The 19,780-nt window shown below is 35.5% G+C and overlaps 1 protein-coding gene across 18 annotated transcripts in view; it reads left to right on the forward strand.

The window, feature by feature from the left end:
* ADGRL2 (adhesion G protein-coupled receptor L2) overlaps positions 1–19,780 on the forward strand; it is a 581,138-nt gene that overhangs the window by 395,064 nt on the left and 166,294 nt on the right. For 16 of the 18 annotated variants that reach the window (XM_053591010.1, XM_053591017.1, XM_053591015.1 and 13 more), the window contains exons 1-2: positions 8,217–8,343; positions 9,191–9,363. In XM_053591010.1, the coding sequence (XP_053446985.1) occupies positions 9,291–9,363 (73 nt within the window). In that variant the 5' untranslated portion in view covers positions 8,217–8,343; positions 9,191–9,290. Of the gene's footprint in view, positions 1–8,216; positions 8,344–9,190; positions 9,364–19,780 lie in introns of those variants that run through there. The other 2 variants (XM_053591012.1, XM_053591013.1) reach the window with 1 other exon arrangement.

Below are 19,780 nucleotides of genomic sequence, written 5' to 3' on the forward strand. Positions count from 1 at the left end.
ACTGGCACGTAGCCACGGCCGTTCATGGGTGCGTGGTCCATGGGACCCTCCATACTACAAGAGCAGGGTTGTGTAATTGTGACAGAGACTGACACTGAAAGCTCAGTTATTTACTGATTGTCCTTCATAGGAAAAGTTACCTGACTACTGATCTCATAAGCTTTTGTATCAGTCTGCATAGTAGGTTGGTTCTAATCTTTCCAAATATAATAGAATATAATTGATCATTTTAAGCTTAAGAGATTTGAAGAATTACTAGTTATTATTACTTGTAGTTACTCTTTTAAGTAGTAGCAGCAATAAATGTTTTTTTCTTTGATGTTTTCTGAATTGAAACTTACTATTTTTTTTGAGACAAGAGTCTGTTGCGCAGGCTAGAGTGCCCTGGCATCAGCCTAGCTCACAGCGCCTTCAGACTCCTGAGCTCAAGTGATCCTCCTGCCTTGCCTCCCAAGTACCTGGGACTACAGGTGCCTATCACAACACCTGGGTAATTTTTCTACTTTTAGTAGAGATGGGTCTTGCTCTTGCTCAGTCTGTTCTTGAACTCGTCAAGATAACCTCCCAACTTTGCCTCCCAGAATGGTAGGAGTGAGCCCTTGTGCTGGGCCTGAATTGAAGTGCTGTGCCTTTAAAATTGTTGAAGTATTTAAAAAACATTAGTTCTTTACCAAATGAGAAAGTCTTAGTAATTCAAGCATCTAATCAGTTTTTCTTTGCTTTTTAGAATCTGTTTCTTTTTATTTAATATCACTGCTTTAAGATTATTTGAACTTTGAGTAGAGGTTATAAAATTGTATTTTAAAGTTAACAAAACCCTTTTCTAAAAACCACATTCCTCTCTCACTCTGTGTTTGAGCACTTAAGAGACACCAAAACATAAAACTTAATATATTTTAATTTTTTAATGAGCAAGAGTTTTGATTTTAAATTTTCTTATATCTAATAGTCATTCAAATGACTATTATTATTACTATTTCTTACTAGTTGTGTCAAGACTATTTCTTTTACCTTCCCATCTAGCTCCTATTGCTCTTTAGAAAAATCAGAATCAGGGCGGCGCCTGTGGCTCAAGGAGTAGGGCACCGGTCCCATATGCCGGAGGTGGCGGGTTCAAACCCAGCCCCGGCCAGAAAAAAACCACAAAAAAAAAAAAAAGAAAAAAAAATCAGAATCAAACACACAGAATCTCAGCCTGACACTAAACACTGAAGAACCTATTCTGTTCATTTATTTAGACCATAACTTTATCTTAATACTGTTAATTAATCATACATAATTGAGATATTCTTTTACTCTCCAGCTCAAGAAAATTCTATTATTTCAAGTTTTACTTTTAGACACAGAAATAATATGGAAAATAGTTTTATGGGGACTAATCCCAGCTAAGACATAAAACTTGTTCTTTCTTGAATAAGATGCTGATGTCATTTTTGAATTTTGATATTCTGTGTTTTTTTCAGGACAACATAAAAGTGTGAAATATGTGAGTTGTATGTCTCAGGGTATTATATTATGCCTGCCAATATAATCATCCACAAGTAGGTTTTTAAAAAAGGAGGATTTTATGAAATAGCTGCTTTTTTAGATGTGTTTTTTAAAATGCAAATTATAATAATTGCTGAGACATATTTTGAAAGAACAGCCTTTTAGTGAAACATATTGCAGAAATCTCTAAATGTCTTCCTTAAGAATGCATTAAAGTGGAACCAGGACTGTAAGTTGATAATCGGGAAATTGATGAGATTGTAGAATTATTGTGTATTCCCACCCTCTTCAGTAGTTGCTGAATTAGCAGCCTGGTGCTTGGGAATTATCTCACCCCTCATGGTGGCAGGTAAGCCAGGATTCCAGGGTGTGTTCCTGAGCTGTGTTTTTGCCTCTTTGCATAAGGTGATGTTAGTTGACCTGAGCACGTGTCTCCAGGAAACACAGATACTGAAAAACTCTTACTCCACTTCTCATTATTCTATTACTGTTAAGTTTGGGAGAGTTTAGTAGTTATTATTTAATACGTATTTTAGATCTTAGTGGTTTTCTGTGTGTTCTCCTTGGAAGATTGTTAACTACTGGAAGGCGGCACCATCTCTTAGTCTGTTTTATTAATACTTTTAGAACCTAACACAGGACCATTCAATATATTAGGGAAACAACTGAATAAGTAGCACTTGTTTCAGTATGAAGATTCAAAAATATCTCAGACACTAGATATTCGTTGACTTGAATTGACATACGTGCAATTATATTACTAATAGGATGTACTTTAAGTCAGATGTAAGTTTAGATAACACAGTATATATTGGCATAGTTTGCAAATGAATTCTATCAGTTATTGATTACAAAAGGCCATGTGAGTTGAGTGCTGTGTTCAGTGGTTAGAGGGCCAGCCCTGCACAGAGGGTGGCAGGCTGTCACCTCACCTGCCCCTGATTCAGAAAAAACCCCAAAACCAAAAGGCAGTGTGCTATTCTTTACAAAATTTCCTTTAGCTTCTTAGTGTGCATTTTTAATAGTTAATTTTTCATATTTGTTCTTTAAGATCATTTGACGTATTTTACTCAAATTACCTCATCACATCTAAGAAGCTTCTGATGGTGATATAGATTATCTCATAGATGACGGATCCTGGATCATTATTATTTCATTTAGTGGTTGTATATATAGACCAGGAGGGAATTTGAATATTGATTCAGGGAATGGCTAATAACAATGATTTATGAACAAAGGGTTCACTTGCAGTGGGCCAAATACAAGATTTTATTTTACTGCCCACACTGAATTTTTTTTTTATATTTGTATGAACAGTTATTAATCCATAATTTCATAGAGGTTAACATAATTTCATAGAGGTTAACACGTTTCTTCCATGACTATTAAGATGAACTGCTAGTTTTACTGGAAATTATTTATGCTTATTTTTCTAACTTGTTATAAGCAACATCTCAGGTGGTTTGATTCATAAGATTTGTCAGTCTAGAATAATTTGTTAACTTATAATTTAGGCATTTTTAAATAGCAATATAAGTGGGTAAAATTAAGATAGCTCAACTGAAAATACTAAAAATTGAGTTAGTATGTAGCCATTATTACCTACGGGATGTTAGTTTTGCTTATGTAAACATTCTAGAAATCACTTGCATAATCCCAACATGTTTTTGTCCTACTATTTCCACATTTTATTCTAAAGAGAAAGATAGTGAAACATAGAAAGTAAGTTTTTGTGATCTACGTAAGTAATGGAGATAGTGATTTTAGCCCTGAGGTTTACTTACTGCCCTTGAGCTGGTTTTCTCATTTTAATATAAAATGGAGATAATATGTATTTCTCAAAGTTGTTGTGAGAAGCTGGGTTATTTTTGAGCTAAAATATAATGTACCTGACGATGAGGAATTTTGTCTCTTACTCCTTAGTTCTTCAGCACATGCTAGGTGCTCCATGCATGTTTGTTGCATGAATCATTTGATGATAGAGAAAAGGAAGGCTTTCTGGTTAGCCTTGACTAGGCTCCACTTACAGGTTGAGTAATTTCAGTTCCCTTTACTTCTCTCGGCCTCAGATTTCTTACCTTTATAAGCTCAGTCTTGCATTTTTATAAAGATTAGCAATGGGTCTGATACAGTATTGCACATATTTTAGGCACTTTGGAAATATTTCCAGGCATAGTGTCCATAATTTGTATTCAGCACTAAAAAATTGGGCATTCTAGGCTATTACAGAGTTAACAGGAAATACGACGTCTTATTAGACAGGGCTGCCATTTAGCCAATGACTTCCTTTACCCCACCTGCAGCAAAAGGTAACTTCTGTCTTACAGCCATGCTGTAATTTTTTCTAACACAAGTTATTTTAAAATGGATTCATGGTTTTTTTTTTTTGTCGTCAGAAAGTTGGGGAAGGTTTCAACTTTCCATCATCTGTAAGGTAATATTTTGGACAGGGCATGTAACTTCATTGTTTTCTTTTGAAACTTCATTTGCAAGTTTATATTCAGTCATAAAATACCCTGTGCATCGGTTCGAAAATGACAGCTATTTGTTTTTATTATTTCAACTGGATGGATTTTAATGAAGAGAATGGCAGACTTCCCTGAACCATGCTCCTGGTGTCCAAAGCTCAGAGCTGCTTCTGCAGGCTCAGCAGGACTGCCCAGATAGCAGGTGTAATTTACCGGGAGCATTCCTGAACTTTCTTCTGCTCCTTCTTTAAGCCCTCTCAGGAGAATTTATTCCTCCACAATGAAGACCTTTCAGTAAAGGGTAAGACCGGTGGTGAATATTAAGGAGACTTTCGTGTAAATAACTTAAGTACTCTAGACTTAATAGGTGTGTCTGGAGAAATGAGATGGAGAAAGAGGGTGGTCACCATGTGGTTTTAAAATCTCCCACAGTATTGCCAACCCCAGTTCTCTCTTTGTGAAGAAATGAAAATATACTCAAACCCGAAAGAATGAAGAATGTCCGTAGTTAAGAAAGCCTTTTTGATTATTGATAGCCAATGTTTACTTAGCTGCCTCAGTGAAGAAAAACTCCCAGGATGTCGATGTTTTCTCTGATGTCAATAAGAAGGGGAAATCTTGCCCGTGAAAATCACACATAAAATATTTCTGAAATGTGAATACCCTAATTGAGGTTCAGCAAAAGTGAAATGAAACTGTAATTTATTTTTCATTTTTCTAAGGCTCTGCATGGAGCAAAGTGGGGTTAGTATTATACTTTTTTGTGTATGTTTGTTTTGATAAGATGCAGAAAAGCAGCTCTTTTATTAGTAAATTCTGTACCATTGTGATTGTAATTTTATAGTGCAAATAAGATCAGAAAGACTGGTTTTGTAAAGCTACCTTTGGTTTTCACTTAGAGTTGTCATACATGTAACTCATACAATTTTGAGGCTTATCCAAAGCCTTACTGCTTTATTTTACACCGCATTTGTGCATAATGACAAGGAGAGGTGACTTGGGTAGTTCTCGTGTTGAGATGATTCTTCTCTTTCCCTGTTCTCCTGTACAGGTGTCTGGTTGTTTTGGGTTTAATATCTAGTGTTCACCATAGCTTAGTGTCAGTGAGTAGCAATCCGTGGTAAGCTCTAGAAAGGAGTCCTGATGGTAGCTTTGCTCTTAATGCAATGTCAATCTTAGTTAACGACCCCGTTTCCCCGAAAATAAGACATCCTCCGAAAATAAGACCTACTCACAGGGAAGATAAGACGTCCCCTGAAAACAAGACCTAGCGCGTCTTTGGGAGCACACCTTAAAATAAGACACTGTCTTATTTTCGGGGAAACAGGGTAGTTTTAGAAATTTTTGGTTTCATTGCCCTTTACACTTAATAGTTTGAAACATGCTCTACTCTGCTTCTTTCACTGATGTCTGTTAACCAAGGGGTTTTCTTTTTTTCTGTATTTGCTAAGTAAGCCTCATCGCATAATAAATCTAAATGTGATTTCCTGGAATGCTGTAACATGAATGTGTGACTTAAAACTGGTTAGTAGTATTTTTCTTCTAGATAATTTTGCTGACCGTTTAAGGCACGGGATATTTAATGCAGCTAATAAATATAAGCACGTTACTGTCTGAAAGACCACAGCTGACTGTATCTTGTAAGTAGTGTATAAAACAGTGAGGGCTGTTGGGATTATAAACAGTGCTGAGGCATATTCCTGGAAGTCATTGCTCCGCTTTGGAAGGTTTGGTAGTAATGGTGCATTAATTGACTTTCTGCATGACAGAGTAACAGGATACTCAGATCTTAAAAAAAAAAATCATGATAGAGGTTTGGTAGACAATGGCTTGTGGCTTATAGAAATAATGTTAGCTTAAGAATGTTTGAATCTTGCTACTTGAAGGGTAAGAAAAATGCAGAGGTGTGGAGTAGGTTGTACATGAGAAGTGGTTTGGATTTTTAAAAATCACAATCGTTCATGGTTGAAGTAGAAATGTGCTTTTTCTGTTTGTACTAAGAAAGGAGCTGTTACACAGCACTGTCAGCCATTATCCCCACAGTCCCACTTCCTCTCCTACTCGGAAGTTCTTGGAAAAAGGTTTTCTCAAATCTCAAGAAAAACAGGTTACTAATGTGGGGAATCACTTAAAGGACTCTTTTCTGTTTGTTGAAAGGAAACGTAATAGCCTTTTTCTGGTTTTGTTCCTTGTTTTTGTTGTGCTTTGTGAACTGCTGTTCCTGAGCTCTCTGCAGGCAGTTGGAGCATCTGAAGGATGAGTGTGCACGGCTCCGGCTGGACCAGCGAGTGTTCTGCGGCTCCAGTTCCATTTAGGAGCAGTGCCTTCTTGGGATTAGTTTCATCATGTTTGATTATTTATTCCTTCTATTCTTAGCCGATTGCGGCTCCTTAAGTATTTCAGTTTTCATTAACATTTGTGTAAATGCAGAGTTGTTTTAAATTTGAATCACAGCAGTAAAATCTTTTCAAAATTGCACTTAAGTTTTAAGCTTTTGGAAATAATTTCATTTGGTGTGAAAGTGGTTAGGTATGAGATGGAGAATGAGAAAAACAAATTGCGTACTTTTTTTTTCCTGCTGATTGCACTGGCAGTTGGACGAAGGCTTCATTTGCATTATTGCGCACATTCCAGATGCCATTTGTGTTTGTCAGAAACATTTACAGGACGCCTCATAATTGACTAGAGTGTACTTTTAGATTGAGATTCATATCCTCAAACCTTAAGAATATGTTGCATTTCTTGTGTATAAAAATCCATTCATGAAGTGATCCGTCCTGGCCAGAGACCACAACAGAAGTCTTGGCTGTGTGGTTTCCTGCTCTTTTCCCCTCACTACCAGAGGTTTTCCTTTCTTGGCAGCTGTTTCCTACAAGGCAGTCAGCAGTCCCTGATTTCTTCCTTCCCTTTCTTCCCACAAACAAGGACTCTTTCAAATAGCCGATGACTGAAGACAGACTGATCTTGGATCACTTAAAGAAAGTGGAACCATCTTCAAGAGTTGTGCATATGGGCAAGCTGCCTGTAGGGTTAGCTCATTGAAACGAAAGTACCAATTACAACTAAAACTTGGACAAAATTCTCTGCTTCAATCTTTGGCAGTCCAAAGCCTGACTTAATTTTATTTGTAGCAATAATGCGCCTCATCCACACATGTAAATTGTCCTAATTACCTGATCAGGTCACTGAATAAACTGTAAGATAGATGAACTAGTTCATTGATGAGCCTTTGGGATGTGACAGGCCATGAGATTATCTGACTTTTTTTATGGTTTATAGAATAAATTTCAGTTTCAAGGCAGGTGCTTTGCTGTGCCAGTTATAAATGTGGGTTTTGAATAGTTGGTGGGAACTCAAGAGTGAAAAATGAACAGAGCCAGCCGTCCAGTTCTGTAGGAATGTGTACCTTGTGTCTCCATCATTTTAATTTTTGATATATCGTTCTTCTTTTTGTATTTCTGGCATTCACAAGAGGAGGCTTGGTCTTTCCTCTTGTTTCTTCGGACAGAGAAGCATCTGAGGTATTCTCTGAGCTGCATGATGCCAGCAGCGACACCCTCCTCGTCATAATACCTCACTGGTTTCAGTGCTTTCAGACTGAGCCAAACCTGGGGTGAATTACAGATCAGGGAGGGATAAATAGGGAAGCAGTTATGATTGGGAAAATATGTGAATGACAAGATAAACTTCTTATTACAGAAATACCTAGTTTCATCTGTGGTTTTATGGATCCTTATATGAAAACATAGCGTCATTTCAGATTGATGGTTTTTATTCTTTTTGGTATGGTTGTTGATGAAGCAAGATGGTACCTTTTTAAGTGTTATTGACCATTTATTATTTGATTATAGTATATGGTGATCTGCTTATAGGATTCCATATGATACATGAAGCAGGGAGTAAGTGTAAAGGAGGTCAGTTTTCTTTATGCTCTTCTGACAACATCTAAATAATAATAAGAGTTTGTTTCACCTGAATTTTATACACAGTGTCAGAATTGGGGGAGAACAGTCCCTTGGTTGCCCCACTTTATATAACTTTAGCTGCAACAGGTTAAGCGTGGCTCGAGAAAACTTGGTAAGAGTATTACTCAGAAAAAACACTAGAACATTAATATGTAAGAAGTACCCCTAAAGGAAAAACGAGTCATGTCTTTACCTGAGAGGCTAGGCCAGGAGGCTGGATGTGTTAGGGAACTGCCTTTACCTTATGTGTATTATAAGGCTGATAGATCTTCTGCGACTCCTCACACTACCCTAGAAAGAAGAGGAACACTTGGGCAGATCCAGCAAATGACCTGGTCTCGTGATCCAGCAACTGAGAAATGCTTAGATGAAGCCACAATCCTGCAGTGTCTGTACACTTTCCAGTCTGGAGAACCAGATCTGTAAGAGCTAGTCAAAATCAGACTTTCTTCTGGTTTTATATTCTTTGCCACCCCTCCTCTAGTTTAAAAAGAAAATAGTGATGCAACCTTGGAGATATAGATGTGGTCTTTGGGTTTTTATTTGGGTCTAGTGGATTCAAGGATGTAGGTTTTATTTGAGAAGTTGTACCTTGCTGTAAGCAAAACGAATATGTGAAATTTAAACATTTTAAATGACAGTTATGAGATAATCACTTCACTAAATGGCTTCTTCATTGAGCAACAAGCAGTGAAAAAACAATTTGATTTGTGATATTTGGGACGATGGTGTTTTCAGAATGCCTTTGTAATATAAATGAAAGTACACTCAGGTTAAAACAATAAACTCCTTACGTCTCTAATCTATCTTGCAAGGTAACTGGATAAATTAATAGATAACATTGCTGTTACCATCACTAGAAATAAAAGCAGAAAAAGTTAATATATTTATAAAATTTTATTGAGCGGTATTGATACTAAAGATAGTACTTTGATAAAAAGGTTAATACATGTGTATGTCATAGAGAGAGACGGATTATTCTAGGATGAATTTCTAAGCTTTTCATGTTTTTGAAGAAAAACTTAAGTGTTTAGGTATCTGTTCTCCGAATGTGTAGGTCATGGTTATCTATAAATGCTCCTTGGGCTTTGACTGTTTCCAGAATGTAAGGCACAGATAACCACTTTATAGGAGTGGTCCTTTTTGGCTATAGAATCAAAATATATTTTATGCTCAGGAGGGGGGAAAGGAGAGAAAGTTCTTGTTATTTTTGCATTTTTTTAATGTAGAAGGACCGTGGAGTAAATGATGGATTTGTTTGTTTTTCAGATATGAAGATCAATGATGCAGACTGCTGGTTTCGATGAAGCTGGGCATTTATAACTAGATTCATTAAGGAATACAAAGAAAATATTTAAAGGGATCAATAATGGTGTCTTCTGGTTGCAGAATGCGAAGTCTGTGGTTTATCATTATAATCAGCTTCTTACCAAATACAGAAGGTAAGATGCAGTTTAAGTTTTGTTTTTAAATCCAGGTGAATTTGAACTATGCAATCTTCTTTATGTGGAAGTGGCTAGAATATTATGTGTTTTTTTTTATTTTAAAGATAGGTGTTACAAAGATTTCCTAAATGTCAAACTCTTTTTTTGGTGGTTGAATTAGTTTTATTATATAGCTGTATAGTATAGAATGTGCTAGATGTATAATTTCTATTTTATATAAATTTATAAAATATAATCATTCTAAACAGCCCTAAGGGGATTAAATGAAACCTTTGTTTTGTATATATCTTACATTTATTGACTACATTTATTCCAGTAAAATTGAAATATTTTGTGACAACCCTTTTATTTCATATTTTTGTCAGCTTCTTAAAATTTTTAATATTTTTTACAAAAACTTTTATTTTTATTTTAGTTTTTGTGGTAGGATCTTTCCCTGTCACCCAGGCTGGAGTACAGTGGGCTCATCATAGCTTACTGCAGTCTTAAACTCCTGGGCTCAAGTGACCTTCCTTCCCAGCCTCCCTAGTAGCTGGGATGACGTGTGCACCAACACACCAGCTAAGTTTTCTGTTTGTAGAGATGGGTCTCAACTCACTCTTGCTCAGCCTGAGAAAAAAGCTTTTTATACTGCCTCTTTTTTTTATGATTCCTGTTATCTTAAAAAAAAAAAATATATATATATATGCTTATACATATGTGTGCTTACATATACATATAAATATAATGTGAAATATAAGGTGAAAATTTGCAGAAATACAGTAACTTTTTCTGTAAGTAAAAAGAGGTACTAGAATTTTTTTAAAGCACTGTTCTAATAACTTTTAAAATCTTAAAAGTATGTTTTTCAAGACCTGATTTTTTAAAGAAATAAACATACTTTTGAGGTTTAATGGGATAACTGGAACCATCATTTTTTAGCCTTTAGAAAGATTTTCTGGTATAATATTTAAGACTAAGGAAATAATATTTCCATATGAAAGTAATTATCAGAGTGCTTTTTAGAGCTAGAAGCTAATATGAAGCTAAAATGGGTGAATTTTATAGCTAGTTGATAGTGTCGGTTATGGTATTCGTCATGAAAATATATTTATCTTGTAATATTTGTGAAGAATACAGAATCTTTGAGAAAAGCATGTAAAATATAATGAGGTTTTAAAAATTCCAATTAAAGACTCATTAAAAATGTTACAGAATTTTAAAATTATGTACTATTAAGTGATCTCATGTATACCTTTATAAATGACAGGTGGAGAAAAAGAGGTATTTGTCAGCTAAAGGGTAGAATCTTATTATTGTCTTTGTAATACGCTTCAAGTGTTAATGTTTTAATTTTGCCAAAAGAATTTTACTTGAATTGCTTGTTCTAATGTTACGTTTCATCATTTCCCCCTTGTTCTTTCAGTTCCCTGCATTCAATATATTTATATAACTTAAAATGTGATATAAGTAGGGTGGTGCCTGTGGCTCAAAGGAGGAGGGTGCCGGCCCCATATGTTGGAGGTGGCAGGTTCAAACCCAGCCTTGGCCAAAAACTGCAAAAAAAAAAAAAAAAAAAAAAGTGATATAAGTAAATAACAGTAGAACCTCTGTCAATCAACCACCCAAGGGACTGTAACAAACTGGTCAACATACCAAGGTGGTCAACATAAGGAGCTAGGCCTACTGTACTGATATGTACATGTGGTGCATGTCTGGTCTGTGAAAACAAGGTCAAAGCAGGAGGTGGTCCACTGCGGAGGTTCTGCTGTAATACCTAACTGAAATATTTACTACAAAGAAAGTTAATGTTCACTTGGATTTAAGTCACCCTTGAAAATTATAAATGGATGACTATATTGAGATGACATTGCTCTTTGCTTTGGAATTAAAGAAAAGATCAAATCCATCATTAAAATGTAACTTATCTAAATGGATAATACTGAATTAATAAACACTAATCAGGAACTATGTTTAATAATGTAACTATCTGGCTTGGGTTGTTAAGAAAATCTCTTGTATAGTCTTTTATTTTGCATCTGGTTTTTGAGGAAAAACTGAGTTCCTGCTGTTATATTTAAATGTTTTTATATATTTAAGAAAGATTCCAGGTGTGGACCAATGGTTCATTAGTCCACATAATGAAAAAATTTCTAATCAAGACAGAGCCCACTTTGCTGGCTCAGTAGCGTAAGTCAGCAGGGGGCTAGCAAATCGAGACTTTTTCATGAGATACTGCAGCTTTATTTCTGGTGTCAGCCATCAGGTCAGGATTCATATCTGCTGTTAAGAGAAATTTCATTTTTGGCACATCAGGCCGGGGTGTTGCTTTTGAAGCAATTCCCTCCTATGGGTAAAGAACTTAGGATGTGTGCACGCTGCTAGCTCTAAGAGTATGTACAGTCAGCGCACACTGTTGGAACGTTGAGCCAGCATCACATGGGTTAGTTCTAAAGAAGGTTTCCATGACGGAAAGCAGATAATACTGTGTGAACCCCTACAGAGAAAGTCAATCGAAGCTAGATATGAAACCAGATTTGGGAAGGAAGACACAAATTAATCATTCAGCCATTAAGTTTCTGTGGGGCCCTTCTGTGATTATTACCTTTCAAAATCTTATGGAGATGAGTTTTTTTGTGTTTGTTTTTACTGGTTTCTAGGTTCTTAGAAATAAACTCAGATAAGTTTTCCCTGGTGGTTTTCTCCCTCTTTTCTCATTTATTAAGTGACTGAATTCAACCCAGTGCTTAGGATTCAAAATTGTAGCAGACAACAACTCTTAATCTTGAGGAGCCATGTGGCCTTTTGAAGGTGCAGGCGTTGAAACCTCAAGTACCTGTCCGTGCCAACTAGATAAAGTAATTTGAAGGCAGCAGACCAGTGTCAACGTCCAGGACGGTCAACTAAGTGCTTGCCGGGAAACCCATGATTACCTTTTCCGTATTTAGTCTGGTTTTCCCAGTCTTTCCTATAGAAACCAGACGGTTAGGATTTTTAAGTAATGACAACTGATTAAGATTTTTTTGAAAAACAAGACTAGCCTGTGTATTGTAAAATAGTCACGGGTCATACCTTGCTTTTTAGAGCTTTCTGTTCTGTGTACGATTGTGTTTTACTTTGGGACATGATTTTAAAGGCTTTGCGTAATTTTAGATTTGCCTCACTTCTGTTCAGGTGAGAGAACCATTTCCAAATTTGTATGAAGGACTTACTTTGTGTTCAGGCAACATTATGAATATGTCTTATTTTGTGTGCATGTGAAAGAGCAAATCAGTAGACATTTTTTAATATGATCAGTGCTAATTATAAAAGGGTTTAATTGTTAAAATTACCATCCATCCATTTACCTATATTGCAATGAATCACTTTTAAAGAATCAAATCTTAGCCGCTAAAATATCCTTGCTTTTGTTTTATATATTCTTTACATCTTTCCTCCCCTGTGTATTTTTGAAATTTATGTTTAGTATTTCCTAATATAAACTGATTTTATAAAGACCAGACTTTCAAAATATTTTGTAAATTTTTCTTGTAATTGATTTCATCGCTAGGGAACTAACCTCAAACTGTTCAAAAATCAGTTTTGTTGCGAAACTGGTGTGCTTTCATTCTTTTGGCCAATTTTTGTCAGCACAGTAACCCACTGTGGAATCATGTATCAGTAACTAGGAAAGCAAATTGAATTTTTGTGTCCTAGAGAATTAAATTATACTATATAATGGAGCCTTGGCAAGCATAAGTCAGACCTATGATGGCTTGCTCAAGTGACAAGTTACAAATAATAGCAGTTTTTCAGCCAAATTGGTAATATGGATTTTAGGTTGAATTCTTTATGCAGTGACTATGTGATTACGTTTCATTAGTCAAATTTTTAGTTAATTAACTGAGATTACATTGTTGCTTATTCTTATTTCAAAGGGAAATATTATATCATGTATAAATGGCAAGTATGCCAGAAATGTCTTTACATACTTTATATAAATCAAAAACTTAAGAATATAGCTATAGAAATAATGTCTTGCCAGTTTTTACTTGACTTTTAAATTCTCTCAGCACATTTTATAATGATTTTTTGAGTTAGTGTTTTCTCACTGAAAAATGGTGGTGTGTCTGTGGTTTCTTTTTATTATCTGGATAGAACAAAAATGCCAACATCTAGGGATTAAATATGACTTAGAAAAACGATTTTTGGCGTATGAAGATTTCCTTTAGAATGGTCTAAAGTTGAGGAGGAGTAATAACTTTATTCTCCATAGTTAAATTTAAGAAGACTAAAATAATTCAGACTACTGTACTCATTCCTTTTTTCTTTCTGTCATTTACACACATATGTAAAATACGTGTGCAAATGTACTCACACTTGTGCACACAGACAATATGGCATCTTCACAAGGGCAGGGATTTTGGTCGTTGTTCATTGATGTACTCAAAAGTGCTTATTAGAACAATACCTTGTTTATAGTAAGCACTCAATCTGTATCCATCACATAAGTGGAATAAATCTTTAAAGAAGCCCATAGTCTTAATAGTGAGAGGAGAGGGGACATTCTGCAATTGACAAAAAAAAGAGTGTTAAGCGCCAGAATGAGATTCATGGAGGCGCTGGGATGTGAGGCAGTTGAGCAGGTGGGCGCACGTCAGAACAGTCTCCCAGCTGTCAGGGAGGGTGCCTCTGCTGCCGCTGGGCTGTCTCTGACAACTGAATAAGCTGGGTAAAGCTGTGGTGAGCGTGGTGGTGGAGGGAAAAACCAGTCTATGGTGAGAGAGCAGCGTGGATCTGGAATAGAGTATTGCAGTGGTTCTCAAAGTGTAGGTATCGTGGAAGCCCCAGAAAGGTCTTGGGGTGGGGGCACAGTCATCCGCATTTCTGACAAATTCTGGGGTGATGTTGATGGTGTCAGTCATCAGCATTTCTGACAAATTCTGGGGTGACGCTGACGGTGTTGCTCAGCCTCATACTTTAAGAGCCACTGTGGTGTAGTATTTGTGTGTGTGTGGTAGTCAAGGTGATGGTGCAAAGTTCGAGATAGACTATAACTTTTAAAAAGGTATTTTTGAAAAAGAAAAAAAATGATGATTTGCTCCACTGTGGCTCAGAGGTTAGTAACTGGTAGTTTCCTGGGAGTTAGAGTTGCTGTCCCCTGCTCGGGCCCCTTGGCTATGCTTTTAGGCTTCAACATAGGAATTTGTTTTTCATACACTCTTTTTCAACAGTGTATGTACTGAGAAAGAAAAAAAATTTGAAAAATTTGGACTAAATTGGGAAAAAACTACTTTTTCTGTTAGGGATAAATGCTGCCTTTCGTGGAGCTCTTGAGACTCTTGCTTCAGTTTGTCTCTTTTCGTTGTTACCCCTTGTTCTTTCTGTTGTTGGGAATGACTACGTGGCCATTGCTATGATAACACTGAATTGAATTACTGCGGGGACTTTCGATTTCCCAGTCTAGCAAAATTGACTACTTTTGTTTGTTTCGGTATTTTTGATTAGTTGCAGTCTAGGAGGGATATTTTCAGCAGGGTACATGAGGATTTGGCTGTATGACTCCTATTAAATTTAATGGGAGTTATGACTCCCATTAAATTTAATAGGGATTGTATATCTGTGCTCACTGCATAGCAAATGTAACCTTATTTTTTAGATTCACAAATTATGTAAATTAACATCCATTCAAAACAATGTATTGATTTCTTTTTAAAAATTATTTCATTTATAGTTTTAGGGTAGACCAGTGTGATTTTACCCCTTAAGAAAGTACCTATTGGGCGGCGCCTGTGGCTCAAGGAGTAGGGTGCCGGTCCCATATGCTGGAGGTGGCAGGTTCAAACCCAGCCCCGGCCAAAAAAAAAAACCAAAAAAAAAAAAAAAAAAGAAAGTACCTATTGTTCTTTGGACACTTTAAATATTCTTTATCACATTATGATAGTAATGTAATTGGTAGCAACACTCTTCTCCGTAGGTAGTGATGTAATTCAGTTTAAAAAGTGCGAACATTAATGCCATTATTAATTGTATCACATTGCTTCTTTATCTTGCAAAAACCAAGTGCTTTATATATTAATGCCAGGATTCCAGATCAAGGTAAATTTGTTCTGAATGTATCTCATAGTTGGAAAAAATAAAACTAAGCTAAATAGGATATACCCTGCCATCTGTTAAAACGTTAATTTGAATTATACTTGGCTAATTTTGTATGCCGGTATTTAGTGTCAAAATATGCCGTGTTTTATTACATAAATGCAGATAAAATTGAAGTGCTTAACTGATTTTTTTTTTCCTTCTCACTTTTCCTCCCACTTTCTACTCTATTTCATCGTCTTCTGCTGCTTTTCCAGTAATGGGAAAACTTCATTAATCCACAATCTCTGTGACTCACCACTGGGTTTGTTGCTGGTGGAAAAAGTGTTCAAATATGTCACTCAACACCAGTCACCCCGCAGACCTGAATAACATATTGCTTGCTGTTTAATTTTTGCAAACCCCCATTTCCTCATGGAAAAATGTTAAAGATTTATAAATAATTTTATTATGAAATAATAACTTTGCTAAAAGTGAAGAGGTTATTAGCTTGTCTGTACCATTTTACATGCCTATGAGGCATTTATCACCGTTATTGTTATATTTTGAAAGACTCAATAGCATGTGAAAGGTAGCTTAATTAAAAGGAGGAGAGGCATTTAAAACACCTTAATTTTGTGGAACTGTCATTTTGTTAATTTACTCATTCGTCACTAATTTCTGTTTTGATGAAGCTCTTGCCTCATTTTTTGTATTAATACACCTTTTCACTGTTTTCATATATTATATATATTTAGGTTTTGGTATTAGAGAGTTAGATAACAGAAGACTGAACACATCTGAGTGTTAATATAGAACCTGATGTGTCTCAGAAAATGTGCACGTCTGCATATTACCAAGGGAGCGCGTTACTGAAGCATACGCGGTGGTTGCCTGTGACGCTCTTCATTTCCTTTCTACCTCCTCTGCATGACACAGTGACACCTGTCAGCCATGCAGGCTGCCTGCACCAGCATCAGTGTGGATTAGCCAAGGTCTCCTGGCGTCTCCCAACCCTCTTCCCGAATTCCTTTTGTCAGCTTGACAGAAGTGATTCCCAGAGAATATCTAGTCCCAGCCTTGGGTTCTCTTGGCTGAAATGTAAAGCTGAGAAGGGAATTCCATATCAGCACTTCAGGAAGTAAAAACAACATTTATAATCTCTTTCTTATCAGCATAGGACTCTCCTGAGTTTGACTTTTGTATTTGCCATAATTCTTGCTTTGAGTGCTTATTTTTCTTAAAAGTGTTTTTTTCTTCTGATTTAAATGTAATACATTTTCATGAGAAAAGATAGAAATTAAAAAGTTACGATCAGAATCCCCAGCAATTAAAAAAAAAAAGTTACGATCAAAATTTTAAATTTGTAATTCTCTGACTGATAACCACAGCACAGTTCATTTTTGTTTTTTTTCCTCTCCCTTGTACACATACTTAATATTATGGTTCCTCATCTACATATACTCTTACAATCAGAGTTTTAACTTTCTGTTATAAGGTCTATTAGTATGTCATTACATATTTAGATAATAATGGATTGTAACAGCTGCATTGTAATTTGTCATGTATGTACAAAAAAATCATTTAATTCCCCTTTACTTCTCAGCCATTTGTACTTGACTTTTGCGGAGCATAAGTAAAATAAATATCCATATAATTTTTTTTCCTTAACATCTGTTTATTTCTTGATGCTAGAATTCTAGAATTCTGACTGTCGTGTCAGAAATGTAGACATCTTTAAACTGCTTCTCTGCAAGGTTATAGCAGTATTCACATTGATTACCAGTGTGTGATGCTGTCATAACTGTATCTGCTTTACTAGCATAGATTTTTAAATTTGAAAAAGAACCGACACTTTGATGTGTAAGAAAGTATTTGATGAGGATTTAAATTGTAATTTGAGGACTACTTGTAAGGATAAAAACATTTGTGCGTTTGCTTACTGCTCTGGTCAGTAATCATTTTGATGTGAATGTTCTTGTTTACTATTTTTACTCATTTTTCTGTTAACTGCTTTTATAGTTTTTCATAGTTCATTAACGCTTCTTTGTCTTCTTTTTTTTTTTTTGAGACAAAGTCTCCCTTTGTCAACCTCCAGTAGAGTGCCGAAGCGTCTTAGCTCACAGCAACCTCAGACTCAGCTTCTTGAGTAGCTGGTATTACAGGTGCCCGCCACAACGCCCAGCTAGTTTTTCTATTTTTAGTAGAGACAGAGTCTTGGTCCTGCTCAGCCTGTTTGTTCTCCTCAAGCAATCCCCACTTCCGCCTCCTTTGTCATTTTTATTATGAAAAAATGTATTCCAATTTGTCTTTTAGTTTAATTTATATTGCTGAAATTTTTAAAGAAAATTTCAAACAGAAGAGAAAAATTTGTAATACAATACTAATCACAGATTTGACAGTTTTATTTTACAAGATTTTATCACATTTGTTTTCTTCATCTTTTTTCTTTTTGATGTGTAGCTATTTTCTTTTATGAGATCTTACATTATTTTTATGCTTAAAACTTCATATCTTGTTATTGGCAAAATATTTTATCACTTGCATTTTCCTGTAGCTCTTAAATGTTTTTATTTAAAATTTTTAAAATTTATTTTTGTATAGACATGTATTTATTTGATTTCCATTTTTTTGCCTTCACAAAATTAAAAAGGCTTAAAATTTAATAACAATGTTTAAGATAAGGACTAGAAACAAAAACCTTGTAAAGAAGAAAGGAACATAAATATAATCAGAAAAGGAATCAGACAATTGCTACATCAAAATATTAAGCCACAGGGCAGCGCCTATGGCTCAAAGGGGTGGGGCGCTGGCCCCATATGCTGGAGGTGGTGGGTTCAAACCCAGCCCTGGCCAAAAACCACAAAAAAAAAAAAAAATTAAGCAACAATAATAACAATGCAAAGAAAGTAACATTCACATTGTCAAATAAGAGTGTGTCTATTATAGAATGCTTTGACTCTGAGATTCAGTATGGCGTCATCAGTTAATTTATTTTTTTTTTAGGTCTCAAAAAATAGACAACTAATATTTATAAATACAAGTAAAAGATAATTTCGAAAAACAGATCATGCCAAATCTTATAGACAATAGAAAAAGAAGAAATACTTCAAGTAGAATGATCTAAAAGTTTATTTAAATTTTTAACTCACCAGAAATTCTCTTGTTAGAAGGTGAATGCTAAACTCTTCAGTCAGTTGTATGAATGCTAAAGTCTTCAGTTAGTTAGTTAAAATTTGATTCATACCAACTGGTTTATAATTGGTATGAATCAAATTTTAACTAACATGGTAGTTGGAATTGGGATATACCCCAATTAAAAATGGATGATAGACAGTAATTAAAAAAAAAGAAAAGAAAAAGGAAAGGTGTATCATTCATATCTATACAGATTGAACAGTGGATGAAACTTTAACTGTTCTTCTTGTTTCAATAATAAACCAGTGCTGTCTTCTACTTAAATTATTTATATTTTTGCATCTAATGTGTTTAAAATAACCAAAGTTTATTTTTAAGGGGTAAAGGTGTGCTGCAGCCCAGAGAAAAGGAGGGAGAAAGGCAGGGGGATAGAGAAGCAAAAACATGATTTAAATATCTTACAGTGAATATAAAGTTCCTCATTTTAGGAATTTCGGAGTGTCAAGAAACAGGGATTTTCTGTAAAAAACAAAACAAAACAAAAACAAACCAGGAGTTCAGATGAAGAGTTGCATTTTACACAGCAGGTTAATCTGAAAAAGAGGTCTAAGTAAAACTCTGATTTATTTTGTTGCTTATTTATAGGGAATCTTACTACTCCCTTGTACCCATCTCTGAATCTAATTGATGTTTTTGTGCATTAATCATCAGTTCTCTCTTCCCTTCCTGATTTTAATAGTATTAAAATCTAAACCAGGTGGTAGATATGTCTGTATTAAATTCAGGTTTTGGTTAGCGCTAATGTAATAGATTAATAACAGTTAAGAACTTCTTTAACTATAAATTAAACACAATAGAAAACCTGTTAGACTTTGAGAGAGACTTTCTTGTGGTACAGTGGTGAGGTGAGATGAGGTAATGGTGACAGGTTTTTAAAAAGTTATAAATAGGCCACACCTGTAAACTCAGGGAGGCCCAGTGGGCTGGATAGCTTGAGCTCAAGAGTTCCAAGAGCAAGACACCTCCATCTCTACCCAAAACAGAAAAACTAGTCAGGTGTTGTGGCATGAGTTGTAGTCCCAGCTGCTCTGGAGGCAAGGGGATCTCTTGAGCCCAGGAGTTCGATGTTGCTGTGAGCTAGATGATGGCCTGGCACCCTACCCAGGGTGACCAAAAGTGAGATTCTTCTCCCCACCAAAAAAAGTTAAGAAAGTGAAGGAGACAGGTAGTGTATTCCACTGTT

This window comes from Nycticebus coucang, chromosome 5 (genome assembly GCF_027406575.1).
Source record: "Nycticebus coucang isolate mNycCou1 chromosome 5, mNycCou1.pri, whole genome shotgun sequence".
Taxonomy (NCBI): Eukaryota; Metazoa; Chordata; class Mammalia; order Primates; family Lorisidae; genus Nycticebus; species Nycticebus coucang.